General features: G+C 39.1%; 1 protein-coding gene across 1 annotated transcript in view; it reads right to left on the bottom strand.

Annotated features, from left to right (window-relative positions):
• The window catches only part of mtrex (Mtr4 exosome RNA helicase), a 163,301-nt gene that overhangs the window by 36,650 nt on the left and 100,296 nt on the right, over nt 1-26,355 (bottom strand). Inside the window, exons 17-22 of the mRNA XM_041193483.1 lie at nt 24,397-24,569; nt 23,606-23,674; nt 16,519-16,647; nt 14,034-14,144; nt 13,640-13,828; nt 10,268-10,431 (exon numbers count right to left, since the gene is read on the bottom strand). Of these exons, the coding sequence (XP_041049417.1) occupies nt 10,268-10,431; nt 13,640-13,828; nt 14,034-14,144; nt 16,519-16,647; nt 23,606-23,674; nt 24,397-24,569 (835 nt within the window). The remainder of the gene's footprint in view (nt 1-10,267; nt 10,432-13,639; nt 13,829-14,033; nt 14,145-16,518; nt 16,648-23,605; nt 23,675-24,396; nt 24,570-26,355) is intronic.

Here is a 26,355-nt window from a genome sequence, read left to right on the forward strand (position 1 = left end):
AAAGACTAAATTTAACTGTGTGAGTGTAATCTTGTGTGTTTAAGTTTTCTTTTGTTAATAAGTGTTTTAATTTAATCTTTAAAATCTCCGAAAGTGGTAGTGGACTCTTTACTTCTGACTTCAGTGCACATACCTTCTTGTAATAAAAATACAAATTGCAAATCGTTGTGATAAAAATGTAAATTGCAAATCGTTGTGATAAAAATGTAAATTGCAAATCGTTGTGATAGCTTGGCCAAGCTTCCCTTTGGAATTTGGTCAGCCTGGCAATTACCACCTGCTATATCATAACATTGGAAATATACAATGGATGAAGTGTTTCGAGGCAAGGCTGCCCAACCATTAAAGAGAGATTGCATGTGACACAGGCAGTGTCAAGAAAGTCTCAGGAAACAGGCTGAGGGCTGCTCTCTCTACCTCCCTCTCTTTTGAAATAAATGTGTCGCTCAGTTCAAGAAGCCAACTCTACCAAAAACCTACCAGCAAACTGAGATCACGTAATAATTGCAACATCTTCTACATCTAACCACATCCAAGAAACCAGCTAACCTAAATCATCCGCAACGTTTAAAATCTATACATCACAATCAAAGGACACAATGTAAATTCTTTACCTTTTTTATTGGACTCTAACTCCTCTTATTTCTGGATTGAGAGAGTGTGTATGTGTGTGTGTGTGTGTGTGTGTGTCTGCGTGCGTGTGCGTGCATGTGCTTGCGCGCACACGCCCAAATGACTGCATGAGGGCTGAATGTGTGACGTTGCACTTTTGTTATTTTTCTCAGGTTTAGTGGTTAATAAATTTGCTCGCTCTTTAACTCAAGAAAACCATGTTTGATTGGCTCCTTATTGCTCACAGCTTAAATAGTTAAATACATTCTGATTTGGAAAACGCATATCCTTGTGAAAAAGAAACAAATCTTTGTTGTGACCAATTGAGGAGGTTGAATAGAGGGGAGCCAGTTCACCCCTTCTCACCTGGTCATAATAAGAGACAATATGAAATAAACAATACAATTCTAAAGGGGATGTAGGAACAGAGGGCCTCAGGGTATATAGGCACAAATTGTTGAAGCTGGGAGGACAGTTGAGAAAGTGTTCAAAAAAGCCGAAAGGATCCTGCACTTTATAAATAGAGGCATTTGAGTACAGAAGCAGGGAGTTATGGTGAACCTTTATAAAGCACTGGTTCGGCCACAACTCGAGTACTGTGTCCAATTCTGGCCACTACACTTTAGGAATGATGTGAAGGCAGTAGAGTCTATGCAGAAAAAATTCATGAGAATGAAGTCCCTCAACCCTGGAACCAATTATGTGGATAGATTGGAGAAGCTGAGACTGGTTGAGAGAAGATTTGATAGAGGTGTTCAAAATCATGAGGGGTCTGAACAGAGTGGATAAGAGAAAATGTACCCATTGGTGGAAGAGTCGAGAACTAGAGGCCACCAATTTAAGGTGAAGGGCAAAAGAACCAAAGGCAAAATGAGGAAAAAAATTTATGTAGTAAGTGATTAGGATGTTGAATGCTCTGCCTGAAAATGTGGTGCAAGCAGATTCAATGTGGCTTTCAAAAGGGCATTAGATAGTTACCAAAGAGAAAACATCTCCAGGGCCACGGGGTAAAGTGGGGGAGCAGGACTAGTTGTGTTGCTTTTGCAGAGAGCTGGCAAGGGCACAACATTTTATGATTCCATTCTGTAAAGAAGGGTGGTGCCTTGAGGGACCAAAAGGAGATCTATATATGGAGGGAGAGGGCATGGCTGGGGTACTAAGTAAGTACTTTGCATCTGTCCTTAACAGGGAAGGAGTTGCTACTGAAGTCATAGTGAAAAAGGAGGCAGTTGAGATACTGGATGGGCTAAAAATTGATGAAGATGAGTTATCAGAAATGCTGGCTATACTCAAACATGATAAGCAACCAGGGTCAGATGGAATGCATCTGAGGATGCTGAGGGGAGTATGGGTGCAGTGATTCAAGAATGCCACCACCACCTTCTCAAGGGCAATTCAGGCTGGGCAACAAATTCTGGCCTAGCCAGCAACACCCACATCCTGTGAAAGAATATATTTTTAAAAACTTGCAGGGGCACTGATCATAATTTTCCAAGCCTCCTCAGATATGGGGGTGGTGCAAGAGGACTGGAGATTTGCAAATGTTACACTTTTGTTCAAAAAACGTGTGATGATAAGCTCAGCAACTACAGGCCATCAGTTTAACCTTGGTGGTGGGAATGATTTCAGAAATGTAAATGCAGGATAAAGTAACATTTACCTGAGCAGGTGCTGACAAATTAAGGAAAGCATTAATTTGTTAAAGACAAATCGTGTTTAACTAGCTTGATTGGCATTTTTGTTGAGTCAGTGGAGAGGGTTGATGTGGTTTATGTGGTGTACATGAGCTTCCAAAAGACATTTGATAAAGTGCCACATAACCAGTTTGCTAGCAAAGTTGAAGCCCATGGAATAAAAGGGATAGTGGCAGCATGGATGCAAAGTTGGCTGAGTGACAGGAAGCGGGATAGTGGTTGTTTTTTTTGGGCTTGAGGAAGGTATACAGTGGGGTTCCCCAAGGGTTGATACCAAGACCAGTGCTTTTCTTGATATTAATGACCTAGAGTTGGGTGATCAGGGCACAATTTCAGATGACACAAAACCTGAAATTACTGCAAACTGTGAGGAGGATAGTGATGGACTTCAAGAGGACACAGAATGGCTAATGGAATGGGCAAACATGTGGCAGATGAAGAGTAAAGTGCTAGCAAGAATGAGGAGAGGCAATATAAAATTCCAAAGGTGGTGCAGGAACAGATGGAACGTGGGTATATGGGCACAAATCATTGAAGGTGGCAGGGCAAGTTGAGAAAATGGCTGGAAAGACATATGGGATCCTGGATTTTATAAGTAGAGGCAGAGTGTGCAAAAGCAAGAAGGCTATAGTGAAGCTTGGCCTTAACTGGAGTATTGTGTCCAATTCTGAGCATTGTATTTTAGGCAAGATGTGATGGCTTTAGAGAGGGTGTAGAAAAGATTGACAAGAATGGTTCCAGGAAAGAGGGACTTCAAATATGTGGATAGTTCAGAGAAGCTGGGGTTAAATGCGAACATACAAACTAGGGGCAGGAGTAGGCCACTCAGCCCTTCGAGTCTGCTCCACCATTCAATAAGATCACTGCTGATCTCCTACTGCAATTCCACTTTCCTGCCTTATACCTGGATTTCAAGATTCCCTTAGCGCCCAAGAATCTATTGATATCAGTCTAGAATATAGTCAATTGCTGAATGTCCTCAGCCCTCTAGGGTAGATAATACCAAGGATTCAGAGTTGAATGAAGAAGCCTCTCCTCATTGCAGTCCTAAATGACCAACTCTTATCCTGAGACTATGACACTCCCCAGTACTGGAATTTCTCCAGCGAGGGTAAATGGCCTCTTAGCAGCTTCCTTGGCAAGTCCTTTTAAGAATTTGATACATTTCAATGAGATAGCATCTTATCCTTTATATTCTGGAGAATATAGGCACATTTTACTCGATCTTTACTACCAGGATAGCCCTCTCATCCCAGGAATCAGTCCAGTGAAGCTTTGTTGCACCCCTCTAAAGCAAGGACATCTTAGGTAAGGTGACCAAAACAGTACGCAGCACTCCGATTGTAGTCTCAACAAAACCCCACATGGTTGCAATAAATCTTAAATACTCTAATTCCTTTGCAATAAAGATCCACATAGGATTTGCTTTCCTGATTGTTTGCTTTAAACATGTTAACTTTCTGTGATTCATGTACAAGAAACCCCCAATGCCTCTGAAGACCAACATTTAAGAAAAGAAAGATTTGTATTTATATTCCACCTTTTACGACGACCAGGCGCCCCAAAATGCTTTACACTTTTGAACTTCATGAAGTATCATCACTGATATAATGTAGGAGTGTATCAGCTAATTTGCATACAGTAAACTCCCACCAACAACAATGTGGCAACAACCAGGCAATCTGTTTTACTTTGATGTTGATTGAGCGATAAATATTGGGCAGGACCTCCAGGGATAACTATCCTGTTCTTTTTCAAACTAACGCTATGGGATCTTTTACCCCACCTGAGAGAGCAGGCCCAGCCTCCGTTTAACATCTCAAATGAAAAACAACATCTCTGATGGTGCAGCACACGTTCAGCACTGCCCTGGAGTGTTAGCCTAGACCTTACAACTCCGGAGCAAAAGTGTTGCCCTACTGACCACAGCTGACACTTAATAGTTTGTCACCTTTTCAATAAAAATTCCGCTTTTATATTTTTCCAACAAAAGTGGATACTTGCACATTTCTCCAACATTATCCTACATCTGCCACCTTCTTGCTCACTGAAATAACTTCGATATAACTTTTCCAGCCTTTGTGTTTTTACCTCACAGCTTACTTTCCCATCTAGCTTTGTATCAGCAGCAAACATGGATATGATACACCAGGTTTTTTTCAACTAAGTTACTGACATAAATAGTAAACAGCCAAGCCCAAACACCAATCTTTGAGCCAATCCATAGTTAAAACCTACCAAACAAGGTGGTAGATGTAGCTCAGTGGGGAAAAGACCTGCTTGTTCCTACTGTGTTTCTGTCCTTCAGGTGATCAGTTAGCTCAGTTGGCTTGATGGCCTGGTTTGTGATGCAGAGTGACACCAACAACACGGGTTCAATTCCCACACTGGCTGAGGTCATCCAGCCTCATGAGGCCTTCTCAACCTTACCCCTCGCCTAAGGTGTGGTAACCCTCAGGTTAAACTCACCACCTGTTATCCCTCTATAGAGAGAGCAAGCTATAGTCCTCTGGGACTACAGTGACTTTCACTTTTTTCACCTCTGTCCTTAATTTTCAATCCATGCTAATATATTACCCCCCCCCAATACTGTAAGCCTCAAACTTGTCTAACAAGCTTGTGTGATGCTTACTGAATGCCTTTTGAAAATCCAAATGTATTATATCCTTATACTGTTCCTCCTTACCTACCCTACTAGCTGTACCCTCAAAATCTCTAATAGATTTGTCAAGCACCATTTCATTTTCATAAGACTAGGCTGGCTCTGCCTAATCATCTTCACAACCTTCCAAGTACCTTGTTACCATGTCCCTAATGATATAATCTGGCATTTGGCCTGTTTCGTCTCACCCTCATTCCTTAGAGCTTTATTTGCTACCTTCCAGTCCATTTGGTCCAGAATTTTAAAAAATCAAAACCAATCATAACTTCTTTTAAAACATTATGGCATAAGTTATCAGGTCCAGAGGATTTGATGGCTTTTAGTCTCATCAATCTCATTGGACTTTAGTTCTCCACAATTTCTAGTATGTTTTCTGTGCCTGTTACTGTGAAAACAGACACAATATTTGTTTAATTTCTCTACCATTTCCTTATTTCCCATTATAATTTCTCCTATCACGGTCTCCAAAGGGCCTATGTTTACTTTGCTTATCTTTTCATTTTTACACATCCAGAAACTCATACAATCTATTTTTATATTTCTTGGTTTGCTCTTATATTCTTATTTCTCTTGCTATCAAACTCTTGGTCATCCTTTGCTGATTCTGAAAACCCTCCCAATCTTCAGGTTTACTACTCTTTTTGGCAATGTTGTAAGCTTTTTTTAGATGATTACAATCCTTAACTATATAAGCAATAGCTGGGCCATTTTCTCATGGAGGTTTTATTCCTCAAGGGAATACATTTTTGTTGAGAATTATCAATTATTTCTTTAAATGGTCGCCCTTCTTCATCTACTGGCATATCTTTTAACCTAATATCCCAATCTACCTTAGCAAATCGCCCCCATACCTATGTAATTGGCTTTGTTTAAATTTAAAACCCGGTTTTGCACTCAACCACATCACTCTCAATGAGAATTGTATCATAAAATGATCACTCTTTCCTAGAGGATTCTCTATAAGATTACTAATTAACATGGTACAATCCTGGATCTTAAATAGCCTGTTCCCTGGTCGATTCCTTAACATATTGTTTGAGAAAACTGCAATTAACTTGTCCTCCAAACTATTTTTGTCAATATGGTTTGCCCAGTCAATGTGAAGATTGAAGTCACCCAACATTATTGCATTGCCTTTATTACATGGTCTTCCAGCTTCCTGATTCATACTGTAACATTATAATGACTGTTAACAGGCCTGTAAACCAGCACTACCAGCGTTTGTCCTTTTTTTTCCTAGTTCTACCTATAATGATTCTAATTCCTTATTTTCTGGGTCAAGATAAATTTGTGAAGGTTAGGACATATCAAGCTAATCTAGTTGAACTTTGTTTTTGTAGGCGGTCACAAACGTGGTGTCTAAATGGATTTCCAGAAGGCATTTGATATGGTTCCACCTTAAGACATAGGTTGGTGATTAGATGGGAAGTGGGAAACAGAAAAGGAAAAACTGGGAGCTCTGATTTGTGCACTATCACGAGCAGTTTTTCTCAAGGATCTTTGCCTCAGCATTTCACTGCAAATTAGTGATCTGGATGAAGAATTAGAGAGCTAGAAACCCAAGTTTAGATATGACACTGAGACAGGAAGACCAGTAATTGTAAGACAAAGTTGTGTACATAGAGGCAGGATGTTACAAGAGAAAATAGACAGATTGAGTGAGCAAAACTATGACAGATTAAGTTCAATATGGGGAAGTGTGAAGTCATTCACTTCCAATCCAGGGAAGACAAATCAGCATATCTTCTTAATGACAAGGAACTGCTGAGGAGCAAAGAAATTTGGGAGGCTAGGGACACAAATCACTAATTCTTAGTGCACAGGTTCCAAACATATTCAAAAGGCATCTCAAAAGACTTGTAATTCCAAAGTTAGGAAATTATGCTTCACTTCTACTGTGCCTTGCTCAAAATGAACAGCAGCTAGTATTTATATTGTACCTGTAATGTAGGAGGAGAATGCTTCACAGGGTCATTATCAAAAATCTGATAAATTCACATAAGGCAATCTTTGGGCAAGTTTGGTCAAAGAGGTTGGTCTTAAGGAGTGTCTTAAAGGAGAAGAGCTAGAGAGGCAGAGAAGTTTAGGAGGAAGTTCCAGAACTTAGGGTCAAGGCAGCAGAAAAAACAGCTGCCAATTGTGGAGCAATTAAAATCGTGGGTGCACAAGAGGTCAGAATTAAAGGAGCAGAGTTCAGACACCACCTTGTAGTGCTGAAAAAGATTACAGAGATATGGGGGGGTGAAGCCATGAAGGGGTTTTGAAAATAAGGATAAGAATTTTAAAATCAAACTGTTTCCAGACTTGGAACCAATGTGGGTCAGTGGGTACAGTGGGTAAACCGTATTTAGTGCAAGTTAGGACATGAGCAGCAAAACTTTGGATGAATGGCATCCAAATCAGATGGGAGAATGGCCAGGAGAGCACTGGAATAGCTAAGTCTAGAAGTAACATTGGGGTGGGCTGAGGCAGAGTCAAAGACGGTGTTAAAGGCTGATGGAAGTCAGATTCCACATGAAGAGCTGTGTTCAGTGTGCAGCACCACATATCAAGGAAATATACTGGCCTAGTAAAGGGTACAGGATAAATGCACCAAAATGATATCAGGGCTTAAAAAGCTGCAAGGACAGTCTGTATAGACTTGGCTTATGAGTTCATATGGTTGAAGTGTGATCAAATCAAGGTATTTGAGAAGAGAGAGAAAAAAAAATAAATTTATATGGTGCTTTTCATGTCCTCAGGATGTCCCAAAGCACTCTTTAGCCAATAAAGTACTTTTGAAATATAGTCACTGTTATAATGTAAGGTATGTGGATGTCAATTTGCATACAGTAAGGTCCCATGTGACAATGACCAGATAATCTGTTTTCAGAATGATACAGGAAAACTATACAAGAGATACAATCTTAAAAATTAGAACAGGCTGTTTAATTGTGAAATCAGGAAGCGCTTTTGCAGCATAAAAGGTAGTGATAATCTGGAATAGAACTCATGCAAGCTCAGCTGAAACTTTTAAGACTGAGATCAACTTATTGTTGTTAGATGAGGACATCAAAGGATATGAATCAAAACCAGGGAAATTGTACTGAGGTACAGATCAGACATGATTTAGTAGAACGGCAGAAGAGGCGCAAGGGTCACCTATTCTTCCAATGTTTCGGGACCTTGCATTAAGAAATCAGATATGGTCATGCAGAATATAGTTACAACATGATATCAGGGCAACAGAATTTAATTATGAGGAGGAACTGAGATATTATAACAGAGAAAGTTAAGAGAATTAGTGATCAAAAACACTTAAATGAGGGGCTTTGACAAGGTAAATGAGGAATAACAATTTTCACTTGCCAATGAGTTAATAATTGGCATAAATTTATATTAAGAATGAGAATTTAGGACAACTATCTTTTAGCCATAGTTTTTTTTTAGAATATGAAGCACTCTACAAAAACAACTGTTCAAATAGAGTCCATAAAGTTTTTCAGCGGGAAGTGGGTAAATGCCTTTTTTTTTAAAAAAGAAAGGGTATGGGGAACAAGGGGAATGGAACAAAGTAGATAATTGTATCAGAGCTGACACAGGCTTGATGAGACAAGTGAATTCCTTCTCCACTATTAAATTTTATAACCCTACCTCAGAGCATTTTGCATTAAGGGTGACAAAAGAGTTGCCTGAAAAAAATAGACATTTTGGAGCTTTTTGTCTTGCACTCATCAGGACACTTCGCAAGAATACCAATGCAAGGGGAAAACAACAATTTATACTGTATGAGAAGAACAATTTATACTGTATGAGAAGAGAGTGCTAATTGTTTGGTAAGTGGACTCTTACTGGTAGAGGCATTTGCACTGGAGAATGCACCAGTGATGGTGACCGACAGTTAGCTGCCAAGCATTGTTTGAAATTTAAACCAGGCTGCTTCACCCTGATTGGTCAAGGCATTGCCCTGAGGAATGAGTCAGTGAATGGCTGTCACTTATTTTGTTTAGCTGAAACAGATGCAATGTGTGTGCATGTGCTTTCTGTCTGCAAAAAACAGGGCCCTGTGTATTAATATATGTAGCTTCCAGTACAGGCAAGTGCGTCACACCGTGAGCCTGACTGACAATCTTAAATTGGTTGTCAGCTTCCAGTACACGCAAAAACGTGTCGGACTCACTGTGCGGCATGTGTGTGAGAGAGACTTAATTAAATTAGAGGTGGCTAGTCTGGGTGCTTTAATGTTAGAAAAGTTAGGTTTGAAATGTTAATTAGGTAAACATGGGAAGTTTAGAAACATAGGTGTTAAGGGAACATTTACATTTTTAAATAAACTAGACTAGATTGTTTTAAAAAGAGGGAATGTATCACCTAACAAGATGAAGTTAAGCAAGTGTGTATTTATTTTTCCCAAAGATTACTGGTAAAACTTAGTGCTGAGAGAGATTTTTATTATCAGAAAGATAAAGTCCAAAGACATAGTGAAATAATGGGAATTTGCATTCAAGGGGGAAAATATGTATTACGGAGCAAAGGTTGCAAGTAAGGGAAGGCAGTCGAAGATTCAAAACGTGTGAAAAGCCTTCAGCACCTGCGCCTTCAGGGACTGAAGTTAAGAGAACTCATTCAAGGTATCGTTTACTTTGGGTTTTTAAAAAATGTGTTACTGTTGCCTTAACGAAAGTATAACTGGGAGTCAGATTAAGTAGGGGATTTAGAAGTTATCATAGTAGTAATTTGTAGATCTATGCATGTATTTCAAGTCATTTCTGCTGTTAATAAATGTTTAATTTAGTTTTGTAAAAGCCTATAAGACTTAGTGGTCTTATTACTACTGAATTCAGGGCACACATCTCGAAATTTATACAAATTACAAAACAAATTGTGGCAGTTGTTTCAAGTTTCCCTTTGGGATTTGAACAACTCAGCATTTACCATCAGCTGTGCCATAACCACAAGTTCTATACTACCAAGAGTCTAGATGACAAAAGAGTGGGTGCCAATCAGAAGAGGAAATTTGCTAAGGTGAGGGATGAAAGCCTTACCACTGTAACCTGAAAGTAAACCTGCTATGCACTTATCCTAAAATTGTAGTATAAATGCAACATAAAGGAGAACTAAACATTTGTGTTGCACTGGGCCACATTTACAACTGAAGTTTTAAAGTTTGCCCAGAAATGAAGCGTGCTTACAATGGAGATTAGAAATTATGGCATTAATTAGGATAGGGGGAAATAATGTAATTCAAAGTGAAATATCCAAGTGTTTTCAGAAAGTGTAGATAATATAAACTGTATTGCTAGCTTTCTTGATGCCTGACCTGCTTATTTCACAAGCAACTCGTCCTTTCATTTCGATGACATCAGACGAAGTGGCAAAGCCTAATCGCCTGATGACTCGTTTACGGCATTTCAGTTCATCCATCTGCAAAACTGTTCGTGCTTTCTTCAGCTCTCGCTTCGCTGCTTTGATATCTCCAGCAATCTATATATAGAAAGATATGAATATTTAATACATGCAATTAAAGTTTAATAGGTGGCATAATCGACCAGGTGGTACAAATCTCAAAGCAATTATCTACAGGGTATCAACGCTTTGGTTCAAAGTTCATTCAAGTTTGTCACTTTTTGTTCTCATTTCATGTCAAAGGCTTTTCATCAAAACTCGAAGATGTTGCAGGTGAACAACTTTTAAGCAAGTGGAAAGCCAGGCAAAAAACAGGGAGGGAAAAAGAACTGAGTGGTAGGGTGCAGGGCAGGAGTGATTAAATTACAGAAGTGATGATGGTGCAAGGCAAAATGAAGTGATAATGAGTGAAGTAACTCTTTCGAGTACAAACACGTTTTCCATCTGTTCCTATTCAGATGAAGTTACATTATTTCATAGTTTGCCATGGTGAGATTTGAACTCTTGATCTTGGGGTTACAAGCCCAGTACCATAACCACTTGGCTGTTTAGGCCAAGCTCCTGAGTCTGCTTAGCTTCCGAGATCAGGCGTTTTCAGACTAGTATGGCCGTAGGCAGTTAGAGAAAGGTCCAGAGGATGGTTATTTAATGATCATAGCAGAATAGCAGATAAGAAGTGAAGCATGGGGGATCTGGCAAAATAGGGAGGCTCCCAAGAGTGCAGCGGATGAAAGGCAATGAGACCCTATTTGCAGGTCATTGACCTGAACCATTAACACTGTCTTGCACTTCACAGATAGTGCTTCACTTGTTGAGTGAGTGTTACATCATCGAGTTTCATCAAATCTAGACCACAGAAACAGGCAATTCGGCTCATTAATCTATGTGATATTTATGCTTCACACGAGCCTCTTCCCACTCTTGATCTAACCATGTCAGCATACTTTTCTGTTCTTTTTTCTCCGGTGTTTATTTAGTTGCCACTTAAATGCATCTATACTTTTTAGCTCAGTTACTCCTTGTGACGGCAAATTCCACACGCTTACCACCCTTTCGTTAAAGAAATTTCTCCTGAATTCCCTACTGAATTACTACTGATGATCGTGTTATCTAGTCCCTAGTTTTTGATGGAAAACATATTTTTTATGTTTACTCTAACGAACCCCATCGCCATTTTAAAGACCTCTATTAGATCACCCCTCAGCCCTAAAGAGACCAGCCTGTTCAGTCCTTCCTGACAGTCATACCTTCTTAGTTTTGATATCATACATGGAAACTTTTTTGTTTCTTCACCATTGTCTCTATATAATACGGACACCTGGCTATGAAGAGTACCTCAAAGGTTGTCTAACCAAGGTTCCATAGTAGTTCAACATGACTCTCCTGTTTTTCAATTCTACCCTTTTTGAAATAAACCGCAAATCTTGGTTTGCTTTGTCCTATGGTTGGGTTAATCTATGTCATGACTTTTAATGATTTGTGTATATGTACCAAGGCTCGTTTGCCCCTCTACACCATTTAAACTCTCATTATCCAAACAGTATGTGGCCTCTTTACTTCTACTACCAAAATGTGCATTTTCACACTTAGTATATTGGAATTTACTTGCAAATTAAATGCCCATTCTGCAAGTTTATTAATAGCTTCATGCATTTTGTCACAATCTTCCTTTGTATTAACTGCACCCCACAATTTGGTTATCCACAAATTTAGAAAATGTACTTTTGATTCCAGAGTCCAAATTGTTCATGAAAATTGTGAACAACAGTGGTTCCAGTAAGATCCCTGTGGAACAGCACGTAATGCCTTTGCCAGTCTGAGCAGTTGCCCTTAAGCCTATTTCTGTTTCTCTTTTGTAGCCAACTTGATATTCATTCTGCTAACTGGCCCCTAATTCTACATGTCCATCCTTGGCCTGCTGCAACATTCCAGTGAAGCTCAACGCAAACTGGAGGAATAGCACCTCATCTTCCGATTAGGCACTTTACTGCCTTCCAGACTTAACATTGCGCTCAACAACTTCAGATCATGAACTCTCTCCTCCATCCTCACACCTTTTTGATCCCCTTTTTTCAAATATTTATTTTTAAATTTATATATATATATATATATATATATATTTATTTTTCCACCTATTTCTATTATTATTTTAAAAATGTATTTCCATTCATTGTTTTATCCCTACCTTTTAACCTATTTTGATCTTTTCTCCCACACCGTCCCCTCCCCACACCCATCTGTCACTTGCTCATCCTGCTTTCTACTCTTAATGTCACCATTAGCACCTCCTTTAGTCAGTATCACCACCATCGACACCCCTACAACCTTTTGTTTATGACATCTTCTGCAATCTCTCCTTTGCCTCCACCTATCACTGGCCTTCTATCCAGTTTCACCTGTCCCACCCCCTCTTAAAGAGTATATATTTCACCACAGTTTTACTTTTCTTTAGTTCTGAAGAAGAGTCATAAGGACTCAAAACGTAAACTCTGTCTTTCTCTCCACAGATGCTGTCAGACCTGCTGAGTTTTCCAGCAATTTTTGTTTTTGTTTCAGATTTCCAGCATCCGCAGTATTTTGCTTTTACTTAATTCTACATGCCCTGACCTTATTCATGAATCTGCTGCGCAATATTTTATCAAAGGCCTTTAGAATATCCAAATATATTAAACAGCCTGTATTATCCATGTATACTTTTACTTCTTAAAAAAAATCAATCAGATTGGTCAAGCATGACCTTGCCTTTGAAATGTGCGCTGACTGCTCTTCACTATATTTTCAGTTTCTAGATATTTTCTTCTTGCATTTTTATTCAGATTTCATTATCTTTCCTAATACCAATATTAACCTAAGTGGACTATAGCTCCTTATACTTTTTCTATCTCTTTTAAAAAAAAATTAAGTGCTTTTAGCATTTTCTGTTTTTATTCCACATTATCAGCATCTGTAGTATTTTGCTTTTGTTTATAATATATTTTTCTTTGATGTAAATTGTCATTTGTTCTTCAGACCCGTCTATAGCCAATGGTTCTCAACTGTTATTTTTGGTTTCATTTATCTTTAGCCAGTTTTAATAAGAGATAAAATATTTTTTATGAACACAAGGTATTGCCAAAAGGATCATACGGACACAAATCAGCTCATACTTCAATGCTTCCTTAACATGCATTAGGATGCCAAAAGTTTATAGGTACTATAAAGATACCCATAAATACCATTTTACAGCCATGATGAAAACAATTTAGTTTCCTCCTAAACAATGTATCACTCAATGTAGGTCCCTTACCTGTGCTTTCCTCTCACAAAGCCTGTAGACAGTTTCCAAATTTGAGTCATTGTGCATAGAATGTGAATACATTCTGTGCTCAAAAGCCTCAATTTTCTGGATTACTTTCTTCAGTCCCTGATCCTTGATTCCCATATCATCAATTGGATCCAGTAAAGGTACACCATCAGGAAATCTCTTCTGCACTTCCTAAAACACACAGGTATGGTAGGAATAAACAGTGACAGAGCAAAAAAGCTTTGAAAATACATTTCATGTGGAATTTTAAAAAATCTTCGACACATTTTCTCAAAAACGCATTGTAATCATTTCAGGTTTAATGTGCTTTAAATAAGAAACCGAGATAGCTGGGAATGGGACTGGTACAAGAATACATCTATATAAAATAATTTACCTGTATTGATTTCAAAACACTTTGCCTATTGTCTATTGGCCTCAGATCTTTTGGAATATATAAACGCACACTACTGATGGATGTTATTAAATGAAGTAGGATGGGAACAACCTGTTGAATAAAGAAGAAATGAACACTATATTATTGCCAAATTCACAGAATACAAAAATGTGCTCAATCTATTGGCATTTGATGAATTAGCTCAAAGGATATAAAGTATATGGAAAAAGTTATGAATATCCTGCCTAATCTATGCACCCATTAATCTATGGAACAGAACACACAGAAAAACTCACTGCAGGATCAGACAAAAATGGATGATGTGGGATAAAATCAGGCAAGGGGGTAATTGTTTTATCACAATTTAATCATGCAAACTTAGGGCACTGATAAGATCCAGCATAGATTTAACATGCATAGAAATTTGGAAAGTGTTATTAAGTATTGGAAAGTCCTGTTCTTATTGAATGGCGGAGCAGGCTTGAAGGGCCGAATGGTCCTGCTCCTAATTCATATGTTCCTCTCACATCGTCTGCCAATTAATGATTAGACTAAAACCAGGAATGGAGGAGGGGGGGTGGTGGATTGTCTTATGAGGATAGGTAGGACCAATTAGGCTTTTATCCACTGGAGTTTAGAAGAGTAAGCGGCGACTTGATTGAAACTGTTAAGATCCCGAGGGGTGTTGACAGGGTGGATGTGGAGAGGATATTTCCTCTTGCTGGAGAATCTGGAACTAGGGGCCACTGTTTAAAAATAAGGCGTCGCCCATTTAATACAGAGATGAGGCGAAGTTTTCTCTCTCAGAGGCTAGTGAGTCTTTGGGACTCCCTTCCTCAAAAGGCAGTAGTAGCAGAGTCTTTGAATATTTTTAAAGCTGAGGTAGATAGAATCTTGATAAGCAAGGGGGTGATAGGTTATCAGGGGTACGCAGGAGATACAATCAGGTCAGCCCTGTTCTTATTGAATGGCAGAGCAGGCTTGAAGGGCCGAATGGTCCTGCTCCTAATTCATATGTTCCTCTCACATCGTCTGCCAATTAATGATTTGTGCATTTTTTTTGCTGCTTCATGCATAAAGTGATGTCCAAAAACTCAGGTGTCCAAGCATCTGAAGATGCATTAGTAACATTAAAAAAAAACTAATTAGATTAAAAACTAACAAGAGAAAAAAAAATCTGATCATATCTTTATGTGTAACTATATATGTGGGGGTGGGGGGAGGGGTGAGTGGGAAGGGCGCCCAACAATGTTTTATTTACCATAATTGATTTTATACGCTAATGTGTATATCTGTAGGTTCCTAAAGTTGGCACTTGCTGGTATGCACCTACATTCTTTGGGCTTAACTAAATGGGATATCTTCCTCTTGGGCAAGAGCAAGCGCATTCCATGTTGGGAATACAGATAAATTCCTTAACATGGATTTCTCCTGGGCTTGGTTTAGAGTTTCTTCAGAATGAACTTGAAGAAATGGATCACTGGTCGGACACTAAGATTACTCCAAAAAGGTACACATTTAATAAATGGGTAAAGCAACATGTCTGACAGACATATATAGCATAAGACACAGAAGACAGATGACAGAGGGAAAATGTGACCGCGATAAAGACAGAGATGGAGAAAGCATAATAAAACGTCAAAGTCAAGTTTAAAAAAAATGCATGAAAGCCAGAGAAGGAATCAGTGCAAGATGGGAGAAAGCAAATACGAAAAGCAAACAGCGATTATGAAAAAAGACTGGCAGCTAACATAAAAGGAAATCCCAAAGTAAGCTATAAGCGCATCAATAGTAAACGTGTGGTAAAATGGCGCTGATCATGGTGAAATCGTCAGTGAATCACCCCATTCCTAATTTCTAGATGCAGCACAGGCCATTGGTGGTTGGATGGCAGATACTTCCTTGAGGAGCTCTTGCAGCCATGTACTGGGGCTATACTGATTGGCTTGATAAGCGCAGCAGGGAGAGTTGATATCAGATTAAATATAATTGTTTTTATAACATTTTTTTCACATGTCAAAAAAGTTCAAATCAAATCAAAGCAATGAAATATATATATTATTTGTCATTTTATCAAGTCATTATGCTAATACTAAATTAAACAAATTATGCCACTATCGTGTTTTTGACTGTAATACCAGGAATAAGAATTAATTAACATAAGAATGGAGTTACAGTACAATCTCTGAACTCAAACTGAATAGAGAAAGGCGCCTTGGTATGAAAACCTTCTGACTTTTCAAGGACGTGCACTTAAAAAATCTTGATACTGATGCACAACTGACAGTATCATCCCACCATGAGCATCCACATATCTAGACATATTTAACACAATAGGTTGCTAAAAGTGTGCAATCAATTGGGATTAAAATTTCCAGTGGTCAGGGTTTAGGATTTGGACTTGCGCCAGAATTATTCACTACCAATTAAATGGCTGTATTAATGTTGTTTTCAACTGAATTGAGATCAACTGCAATCCACAAACCTGCATTTCTCCTTTGTCGCCTGGTTTTGCTGGTTTAGCTGCTCCTGATGCTGCAAGCTTCACACTGTCTTTACTGCAATGCAACAAAACTTCCACCACATACAAGGGATCCAGTTCCCCAGTGTTAGGCTGTGAATATGAACAAGGATTAAAAACTAAAACCAGAGTTCTAATTTCTTTCAGTATATTTTTAATATTTGTGCATATTTTCTATTATTGGTAGCCTGTAAATCATAGAGAAACTAAACACATGAATGAAACTGCCAAGTCTTTTTAAAAGAGACATGCAACACAATGGTTTTTAAACTTAAATGTTTACTTGTGAAATTTTATGACTTTAATATTAAATTAATATCACAAAACATTTGTAAATTTAATAAAGTTGTACGTCAGGATTTGTAGAATTAATGATAAAGTAGCTACCTAGATCTGAAGAAAGTTTAGCAATAAGTAGGGATAAAAGAAAGAAGGTCCAACTTAGAACACTGATTACGATGATATAGTGGAATCTGTTTTGTGTTCTGTATTCTGTATATAATTTATAAATTAACATAGGGGAATGTATTTATTGAATCTAAGGTAATTGCTGATGACATCTAATCTGTGATCAGATATTCAAAAAGATCTAGAATAAATCAATGCTCTGTATGAAGTAGGCAGATGTATTTTAAGTTTGGTTATGTTATGTTTTGCATATTAAAGCAGGAAAGATAGGTTCTCTGAACAAAATGAAAGAATAACTATTTTGGAAAACTGTTAGCAAAAGTGGAAAAGGAGTTAAGATATTATGAAACTTAACAAGTCAAGTGACTCGAGGATTAAATTGACAACAGCAGCATACAGATCAAACAGTTCCAGTATTCATCTGCAAAGTTTGTCGAGGTCGGCCAGCATAACATCAGCATCAATAACCCTGGGCTTGGGAGGGAATCTAAGGCATGCTTCCTGCTCCATATCACCAACAATTCCTGCTGAAAAATGCATCTAGTGGACATCCAGTAAAAACAAGATTTGGCTTAGCCCTGATTATTTCCTTCATTCAGCTGTCTCCAGTCATACTTTGGGGCTCATATTGAAACCAGGTTATTTAAATCATGTAATGGAAGAGATATAGTGTGTCCAAAAAACTGTAATCCAGCATGATTAAGCACAGGACACAACAAACAATGATTTAATAATCTGCAATAATTAGCATCTGTCTGCGTTCACTGATCATAACAAAAAAAAAGGAAAGCATTGCACAGTTTTGTGCCGTTCTGGGAATTCTGGAAGAGGGTGACAGCCCAATTTGGTTCTCTTAATAATTTATATTTGAGTAGTCACTAACATTTTCTTCGTAAGAACAAATTGAATGAGATGTATTTGAACTCTCAACGCTATTTTTACAGGAATATGCTCAGTATGCTGGAGAATGTATTCACATTTACTTAATATGTACAGCATATGGAAAGCAGAAGACAAGAATTACAACTGTTTTTGCCAATTGCACTTTCCATGAAAATCTGTGACAAGGAATCTGAGGCATCAATAAAGGGATATTACTCCAGGCTCAACAATATTTTCTGTCACAAACAACTGGTGGGCTGTAGTGCAGTGAATAAAATCTTTTGTTTCCAAGTGGTTCTTCTGTCTTTTTGCAGCTGATAAATCAACTAAATTAATCCAATTAGATGGTAAGCATCTCAGTTCAGCATCTAATATCTGCCATTGTATAGTGAGATATTGTCATGCCTGCAGCTGCCACCCATAATTCACTCACATCACCACCTTTAGTGGTGACCTCTTTCACGGAATACAATATCTGATTAGGGTTGAGTGGCATCCTTCATTGCTTAAAGTGCTTTATTCGCCCATGCTAGATTGGTGTGTTAAGTTAGTGATAACAACTTTTAATTGATCCAGCTTGCCTAGAGAATAGAAAAGTTTGAGGCAGTTGTAACAAGCATAGGTTCTCTAACCTCTTAGTCATATAAGCCATATAAGCTATGGATATGAGACACTGATGGTGGAAGTACCAGTTGTTCACATGAAAGAGCACTTTTTAAACCTTGGGGTGAGCATAAATATGTCTAATAGTTTGTTGAAAAAAAAGAGTAGAACAGAGAGGAACACCTTCAGTCTGTCCTCAAGCATGACCCAGACCTCCCTGTCGCTTGCCATTTCAACACTCCACCCTGCTCTCATGCCCACATGTCCGTCCTTGGCCTGCTGCATTACTCCAGTGAAGCTCAACACAAACTGGAGGAACAACACCTCATCTTCCGACTAGGCACTTTACAGCCTTCTGGACTGAATATTGAGTTCAACAATTTTAGATCATGAACTCTCTCCTCCAACCCCACCCCCTTTCCCAATAATTTATATATATATATTTTTCCCCACCTATTTCCATTATTTTTAAATGTATTTCGATCCATTGTTTTATCTCTGCCTTTTAGCCTATTTCGATCCCTTCCCCCCACCCCACCCCCACTAGGGCTATCTGTACCTTTATTATTATCACATTCCTCAGATAACATCACCAGTTTCAAAACCTCTTTGTCCTTTTGTCTATGACATCTTTTGGTTATCTCCACCTATCACTGGCCCTCTATCCAGCTCTACCTGTCCCACCCCCCTTAAACCAGCGTATATTTCACCTCTCTTCTATTTTTCCTTAGTTCTGTTGAAGAGTCATATGGACTCAAAACATTAACTGTGTTCCTCTCTGCAGATGCTGTCAGACCTGCTGAGTTTTCCCAGGCATTTTGTTTTTGTTGTCGAACAGAGCTATTCTTTGGATGCTGCATTTCAGATTATACAGCCTTTACTTAACTATCATAACTAAAAAAAGGAAACATATGTGGCTACTCATCAAATAGTTGTCACTATTAATGAATTCAGGAAGAAGTTGTTCTTCAACAGGCAAGAAATATGTTATTCACTGCTTTCTGTTAACCAGCCCAGATTTCCTACTATGAACATAACTATATAAATAATTTGACACTGAGTTTTCTTTCTTCTCTAAGGTCTGTAATTACAGTTGAAAAAATAGACTGGCTATGAACAGGTTTGGAGGTGGAGGATTTTTGCCTTATAATTTTATTATATTGGAGATAAAGCCATCTGCAACTAACTAGCTAGGTGTTTTCATCTGGCAATTAATCAGTTGGGACTTAAAGAGCTAATAAGTAACTATTGTTCATTTTTTCTTTGGTCAGAAAGGTACAACTGTTTAAAAACAGGCCAACACACACATGTGCGTGCACACACAACACAAACGCACACACAGGGGTAATCATTTGGATTGTTGACTCATCAGACGTTGAAAAATTGCTGTTGAGGCATTTCAGCCTGGATGCTGATCCTCAGCTCCAAGCTTAGAGCTCACTTAATAAAGAAATACATACTAAAACCTTTTTCCTAGTTATGAAATTTCCTTCTTGTTGTACTGCTGTACAGGTGATTGTTAACAAGAGCTCCATAGCAGTTTGGTCTTAAGGAAAACCTTGCAAAGATGCTTTTGTTTAAAATTTCTCAGGATGTGGATGTTGCTGGCATTTGTTGTCCATCCCCAGTTGCCTTAAAGCAGCAGTGGTGGGCTGCCTTCTTGAATTGCTGCAGAACTTGTGCAGATGGTACTCATACAGAATTTTTTTTCCCCCATGGAATGTGGGCATTGCTGGTTAGGCCAGCATTTATTGCCCATTCCTAACTGCTCTTGAGAAGGTGGTGGTGCCTTCTTGAACGTCTGCCATCCATGTGATGTAGGTGCACCCACAGTGCTGTTAGGAAGGGGGTTCCAAGATTTTGACCCAGCAACAGTGAAGGAACTGCAATATATTTCCAAGTCAGGGTGGTGTGTGGCTTGGAGGGAAACTGGCAGGGGGTGGTGTCCCCATACATCTACGGCCCTTGTTCCTCTCAGTGGTTGAGGTCACGGGTTTGGAAGGTGCTGTTGAAGGAGGCTTAGTAAGTTGCTGCAGTGCTTCTTGTAGATGGTGCACACTGCTGCCACTGTGTCGGTAGCGGAGGGAGTGAACATTTAAGATGATGGATGGGGTGTTGATCAAGTGGGTTACTTTGTCCTGGATCGTGTCGAGCTTCTTGAGTGTTGTTGGAGCATCCTGTACATATGTACTGAGTCACAGTGCACCACTGGTGAAAGGAGTACTGAATTCACTGGCACAAGAACCAATCAAGCAAACTGCTCTTTCCTGAATGTTGCCAAGTTTCAAATGTTGTTGTGACTGGCAAAGTATCCTGTTACGCTCTTGTCCTAATGGCTGCCTCAGTTAAGCTTCTGTATTCAAATTCTCCAAGATTCATACATTTGCTGTTTTACTGATTCAACCAAAAGGAATGTTTCTGAGATCCACAACAGCTTTAAAACATCTCACTTTGCTATTTTGAGCAGAGATCTTGTGTGAAGTGTGGTTCAGCAGTCCAGTGGAATATGTTGTTTTGTCTTGTTTGCTTTAATAAACTTAATTCCTGGTTTCCAGTTTGAAATATATATTGCATAGCATTGCTGGCATGCTACTCAGGGAAGAGTCATATGGACTCGAAACGTTAAATCTGTTTCTCTGTCCACAGATGCCGCCAGGTCTGCTGAGTTTTTCCAGCATTTTCTGTTTTTATGCCATCAGGAACATCCCCACATCAAGAAATCTCCTACTTAAACCCCATATAAAGCCTCAGAATCTTTGGAATACTGGTTAATTTCAAAGGTACAAAAGAACATTTGCATTATCTGACTGATGCTTTAAAATATCTCAGGGTGATGATATGCATAAGGAAAAGATGAACACCAAGATAAAAAGGATATTATAATAGGGGTATTCAAAAGCTTGGTTAAAGTAATGGGTCTTCAGGAGTCTCCAAGGAAGCCACAAGATAGCAGACAAAATTCCAGGCGTTGGACCCAGGTGGCTATAGGTACAGCCATCAACAGTGCAAAAGAAGGAGACATGCAGGTGAAGCCAGCATCGGAGGAATGGACATTTGGGGATGTAGGTGGCGTGTAGGACTGAAGTAAATGAGTAAGATTGGGAACCGTGAGACCATGGAAGGAGTTAATCACAAAAATTAGAACTGTAAATTTGAGGCACCGGAGGATTGAGAACCAATATGGGCCAGCAATGAGCCAGGAGTGAATGATGTTATGAAGGCGGTCTAATATTTTCACCTTTCCCATCACACACAGGGGGAAATTGCATCATTGTTATTTGTAACTAGGACTTGAAGTGAAATAGGACAGGGCCAGCAAAGTTTTAGATGAGTAAACATTTGCAGAGGATGGTATGGAAAGTCAGCCAGAAGAGTATTAGAACAGTCAAGACTGAAGTTGACAAAGGCATGAATGAGAGTTTCAGTGGCAGATGGGTTTAGGTAAGGCAGATGCAGATCAAGTTATTGATGTGGAAGGAGCCAAAACTTTGTGATGGGGAGGATATGAAGTCAGAAACTCAGCTTGAGTTCAAATAAAATAGTAATGGTGTAAATAGTCTGAAGAAGTGGCCAGGGAGGTGGTTATAGGAGCTGAAGATGTCTTTAGTCTTCCTGTTTAGTTGGAGGAATTTGCAAATCATGAACAAGCAAACCTCACTCAAGCAATCCAACACTGGAAAGTCAACGGATGGGTCAACATTAAGTGGTGGAGAGTACAGCTGTACAAGTGGAAGCAGTGAATGATGTTATCAAGAGGCAGCATATAACTGTGGAAGAGGAAGAGACCAAGGATAAATCTTTGTCCCACTTCTGGTGCAATGGTGTAGTCATGGGAAGACTGCCATGGTTAGAGGTGATCCAGCTCAATGCTTCTCAAAATCTTTTTGGTTGAAAAACCCCTTTTTAGATGGATTAATAATCACAGAGCTCCCATCTAAATTAAATTGCTATATATTAGTCTTAATATGAAACTGCTGCATAGAATGGGCTTTTCAATAATGTTTAAAACAGGTATACACGTATAGATTCCAGTGAGATTGGTGTGCTTGCTGCTTACTACAGAGTCTGCATTTGGCAGGAGCCTGGGAAGAACACTTAAGAAGGAAGGAGAGAGAGCCTGAGCCAAGACAGCAGAACATGCTATCTGAGTACAAGATCCTAAAAGTAAGTTTATTCAAAACTCTTCTACCACAAAACAACAATTACCACAGAGTCTAAATCAGTGTGTGTGTGATATAATTTGAAGAATGAAGGCGGTCTAATATTTTCACCTTTCCCATCACACACAGGGGGAAGTTGCATCATTGTATGAGGAGAAAAGCCCAAACCAAACATGCCAAAATAGATCTGCCAAATCTTTGCTTTGGGTGTTGGCCAAATTTAAACAATCTGGTATTAATTTGAGAGGTAGTCTGTCGGTGCTCTATACATACATTCAACTGAACCTTAATTAAGAAGCAGCTATGGGTCACCAGCTAAATGGTACAAAGCAAAGTACACTCCATTAGGCATTCCACTGCACACTGCTTTCCCATCAGATTCTGAGGCAGTGAACAAACAAATTAAATAATAAGCTCTGTTATATTGTACCTTTCACTCACTCATGAATGTCCCAAAACATTTTGCAGCCAATTAAACACTTCTGAATTCTATCCACTGTGCTAACCTAATGAATGCAGTAGTTGATTTGCACAAAGCAAAACCCTAGTAACAGATACCTGACCAGATGAGCTGTTTTAGTGGTGTCGGCTGAGGGATAAATGTTGGCCAGAACACCAGGAGAACTCTTATAGAAAGAAAGAGATGAGAGAGAGGGAAAGATACATCTTGCCAGTCAAACAGGTGAGCACCAACATTTCTCCCTCAGCTTTAAGCGTATGGGACATTTTAGTTTTTATCCTTTCACGGAACGTGGGCGTTGCTGGCAAGGCCAGCATCTTTATTGCTCATCCTTAATTAGCCTCGCGAAGTTGGTGGTAAGCTGCTAAGTATTTCACATTATTGACAACCACAAGCTTTTATCAGTCAGGTTGTTTTATACCTTCAATTAAACAATACAATGCTTAAACAAGTGTTCCAATAAACATTATGTTCAGCGAGTACACCATCCTTCCTTAAAGATTAAATTTTTATATACCTTATTAATCCAACTGTTTACCTTAACATTAGATTTCTTATTGAAATTTATGACAACTCCCCAACCAAAGTCATCGTCATCATTTTTCACCTGAAAGATAAAAGATTATTACAGATTACCTAAAATTCTGTTTTTCTATGTAGTTCATATTATATAGCAAAGATTATGGACAGCACCTCCCAAATCAATGAACTCTACCATGACAGCAAGGTGCATGGCAACACCACCATCTCCAAGTTTCTCTCCAGGACAAAACACCATAATGACTTGGAAATATTTCCTTCATAAATGCCTTCACTGTCATTCGGTCAAAATCCTAGAACTCCCTATCTGACAGAATGTGGCAGTACCTACAGCATAAACTGTAGTGGTTCTAGAATGCTCCATCATCTTCTGAATTGCAAATAGGGAAGGGCAATAAATGCTGGTCATGCCCATGACGCCCATATCCCGTCAATTGAGCAATCTTGACATGTTATTTTTTATTTTACACAAATTATATCCAATCTACAGCAAAGAAAATGGCCATTCGGCCCAACTAGTCTGTGCTGTTTATACCGCAAGTAAGTCTTAATTCATACTGGTTAAACAACAAAACACAAAACTAAGTTGAAAGGTGTTTGACTGTGAGCAGCATTGAATAGAATAATGGTGGAAGGAAGCAACAAAGTTGAAAAGGCTGCTTGGTTCTTAGCCTTCATGTGTGTTGTGAGTTGCTTGAGTGTCCCCTGCTGAAATTCAAAGCAATGTAAACATGATCATAAATGTACAGCATGCCTCGGGAGAAACAAATGATAACGACGTAAGCATACCTTAACAAGCCTGCCTGGCTGAAGAAATGGTAAGCAGTATTTTGGTTTATGTATATATTCCTCAATTTCTTTACCCAGTTTAGCCAGTTGCTGCCTTATTTTGTAGTAAGTAACGACACTTTCTTCATTGGGAATTTCAATTTCATTGTACTGCCCTTCCAATATCTTGACCTCTGTAAGACACACAAAATAATGAATTACACAAGGTGAGCTATATTTACATTTTTTTTTTGTTTGTGGGAAGGCCAGCGTTTATTGTCCGTGCCGAATTGCCCTTGAGGAAAGTGATGGTGAGTTGCCTTCTTAAACCACTACAAGTTTATATGGTTTAGGTACACCCACAGTGCTGTTTAAGAGGGAGTTCTAGGATTTTGACCCACTGACAGAAAGGAACATCGATATAGTTCCAAGACAGGATGCTGTGTGACTTGGAGGGGAACTTGCAGGTGGAGTGGTGCTCTTTTACACCTGCTGACTTTGTTCCTCTATGTGGCAGAGGTTATGCGCTGGAAGATGCCTTGACAAGTTGCTGCAGCACATCTTGTAGATGGCACACCATGGGGGGACTGAACGTTTAAGGAGGTGGATAGGTTACGAATGAGGCAAACAGCTTTGTCCTTGGTGGTGTTTAACTTCTTGACTTTTGTTAGACTGCTCTCATCCAAGCAAGTGAGGAGCATTCCATCACTCTCTTGTAGATGTTAAAAAGGCTTTGGGGTGAGTGATGTGCCACAAATTTTCCAGCTTCTGATTTGCTCTTGTTACCACAGTATTTTTATGGCTAGTCCAGTTAAGTTTCTGGTCAATGGTGACCCCCCACCCCCCACCCCACCTCCATCACCCCCACCCCCACCTCTCCTCCTCACATCCCCAGGATGTTGATGGCAATGGTATGCCATTGAATGTCATGGGGACGTGGTTAGATTTTCTCTTGCTGGAAATGGTCATTGTCTGGCACTTGTGTGACACAAATGTTACTTGCCACTTCTCAGCCAAAGCTTGAATGTTATCCAAGTCTTGCTGCATGCGGCAAACTGCTTCATTATCTGAGAGGTTGTGAATGGAACTGAACACTCTCCATTAATAAGCATTCATTAATAATGAAGCAATGAACTGAATACTTGTAATATATACAATGGGCACAGGTGAGCACCATATGGCACTCCATCTCAGAACAAAGACTGAAGCTTTTTATAAGGAGGTGGATCTTCTGTGGCATTGCCTATATTAAAAGAGAGGATTTGTTATCTAGAAAAGGAGATCTGGGTTTTTTAGGAATTTTGGTGCAGGGGATGGATTAAGACAGAAAATGCTGGAAATACTCAAGAGATCTGACAGCATCTTTGGAGAGAGAAACAAGAGTAAATGTTTCAGGTCATCAGAATAATTCTCGCCATCCATTATTAAAGAAAACTTTGAATGTTTATAGTGCCTTTGATATAATAAAAATTCCAAGGCACTTCACAGGAGCATTATTAAATAAACAAAAACAAAAAATGCTGGAAAATCTCAGTTCTGACAACATCTGTGGGGACAGAAAGACAGAGCTAATGTTTCGAGTCCATATGACTCTTCTTCAGACTCTTCTTCATTATTAAACAAAACTTGACACCAAGCCACAAAGATGTGTTACGGCAGATGATCAAAAGCTTGGTCAAAGAGGTAGGTTTAATGTGTATGTCCAAGGAAGTAAGGGGGTAGAGAGCCAGAGAGGTGTAGGCAGGGAATTCAAGAGCACAAAGCCTTGACAATCGATGGCTGCCAATGGTGAAGCAATTAAAATTGGGGATGCGCAAGATGCCAGAGTTAGAGGAATGTAGATATTGTGGGGCTGGGGGAGATTACAGAGATAGGGAAGGCTGAGGCGATGGAGGGATTCAAAATTAAGATTAAGAATTTTAAAATTCAGGCATTGCTAAGCCAGGAGCCAACCAAGATCAGTGAACAAAGGAATGATAG

Source organism: Carcharodon carcharias, chromosome 1, assembly GCF_017639515.1.
Source record: "Carcharodon carcharias isolate sCarCar2 chromosome 1, sCarCar2.pri, whole genome shotgun sequence".
NCBI classification, from domain to species: Eukaryota; Metazoa; Chordata; class Chondrichthyes; order Lamniformes; family Lamnidae; genus Carcharodon; species Carcharodon carcharias.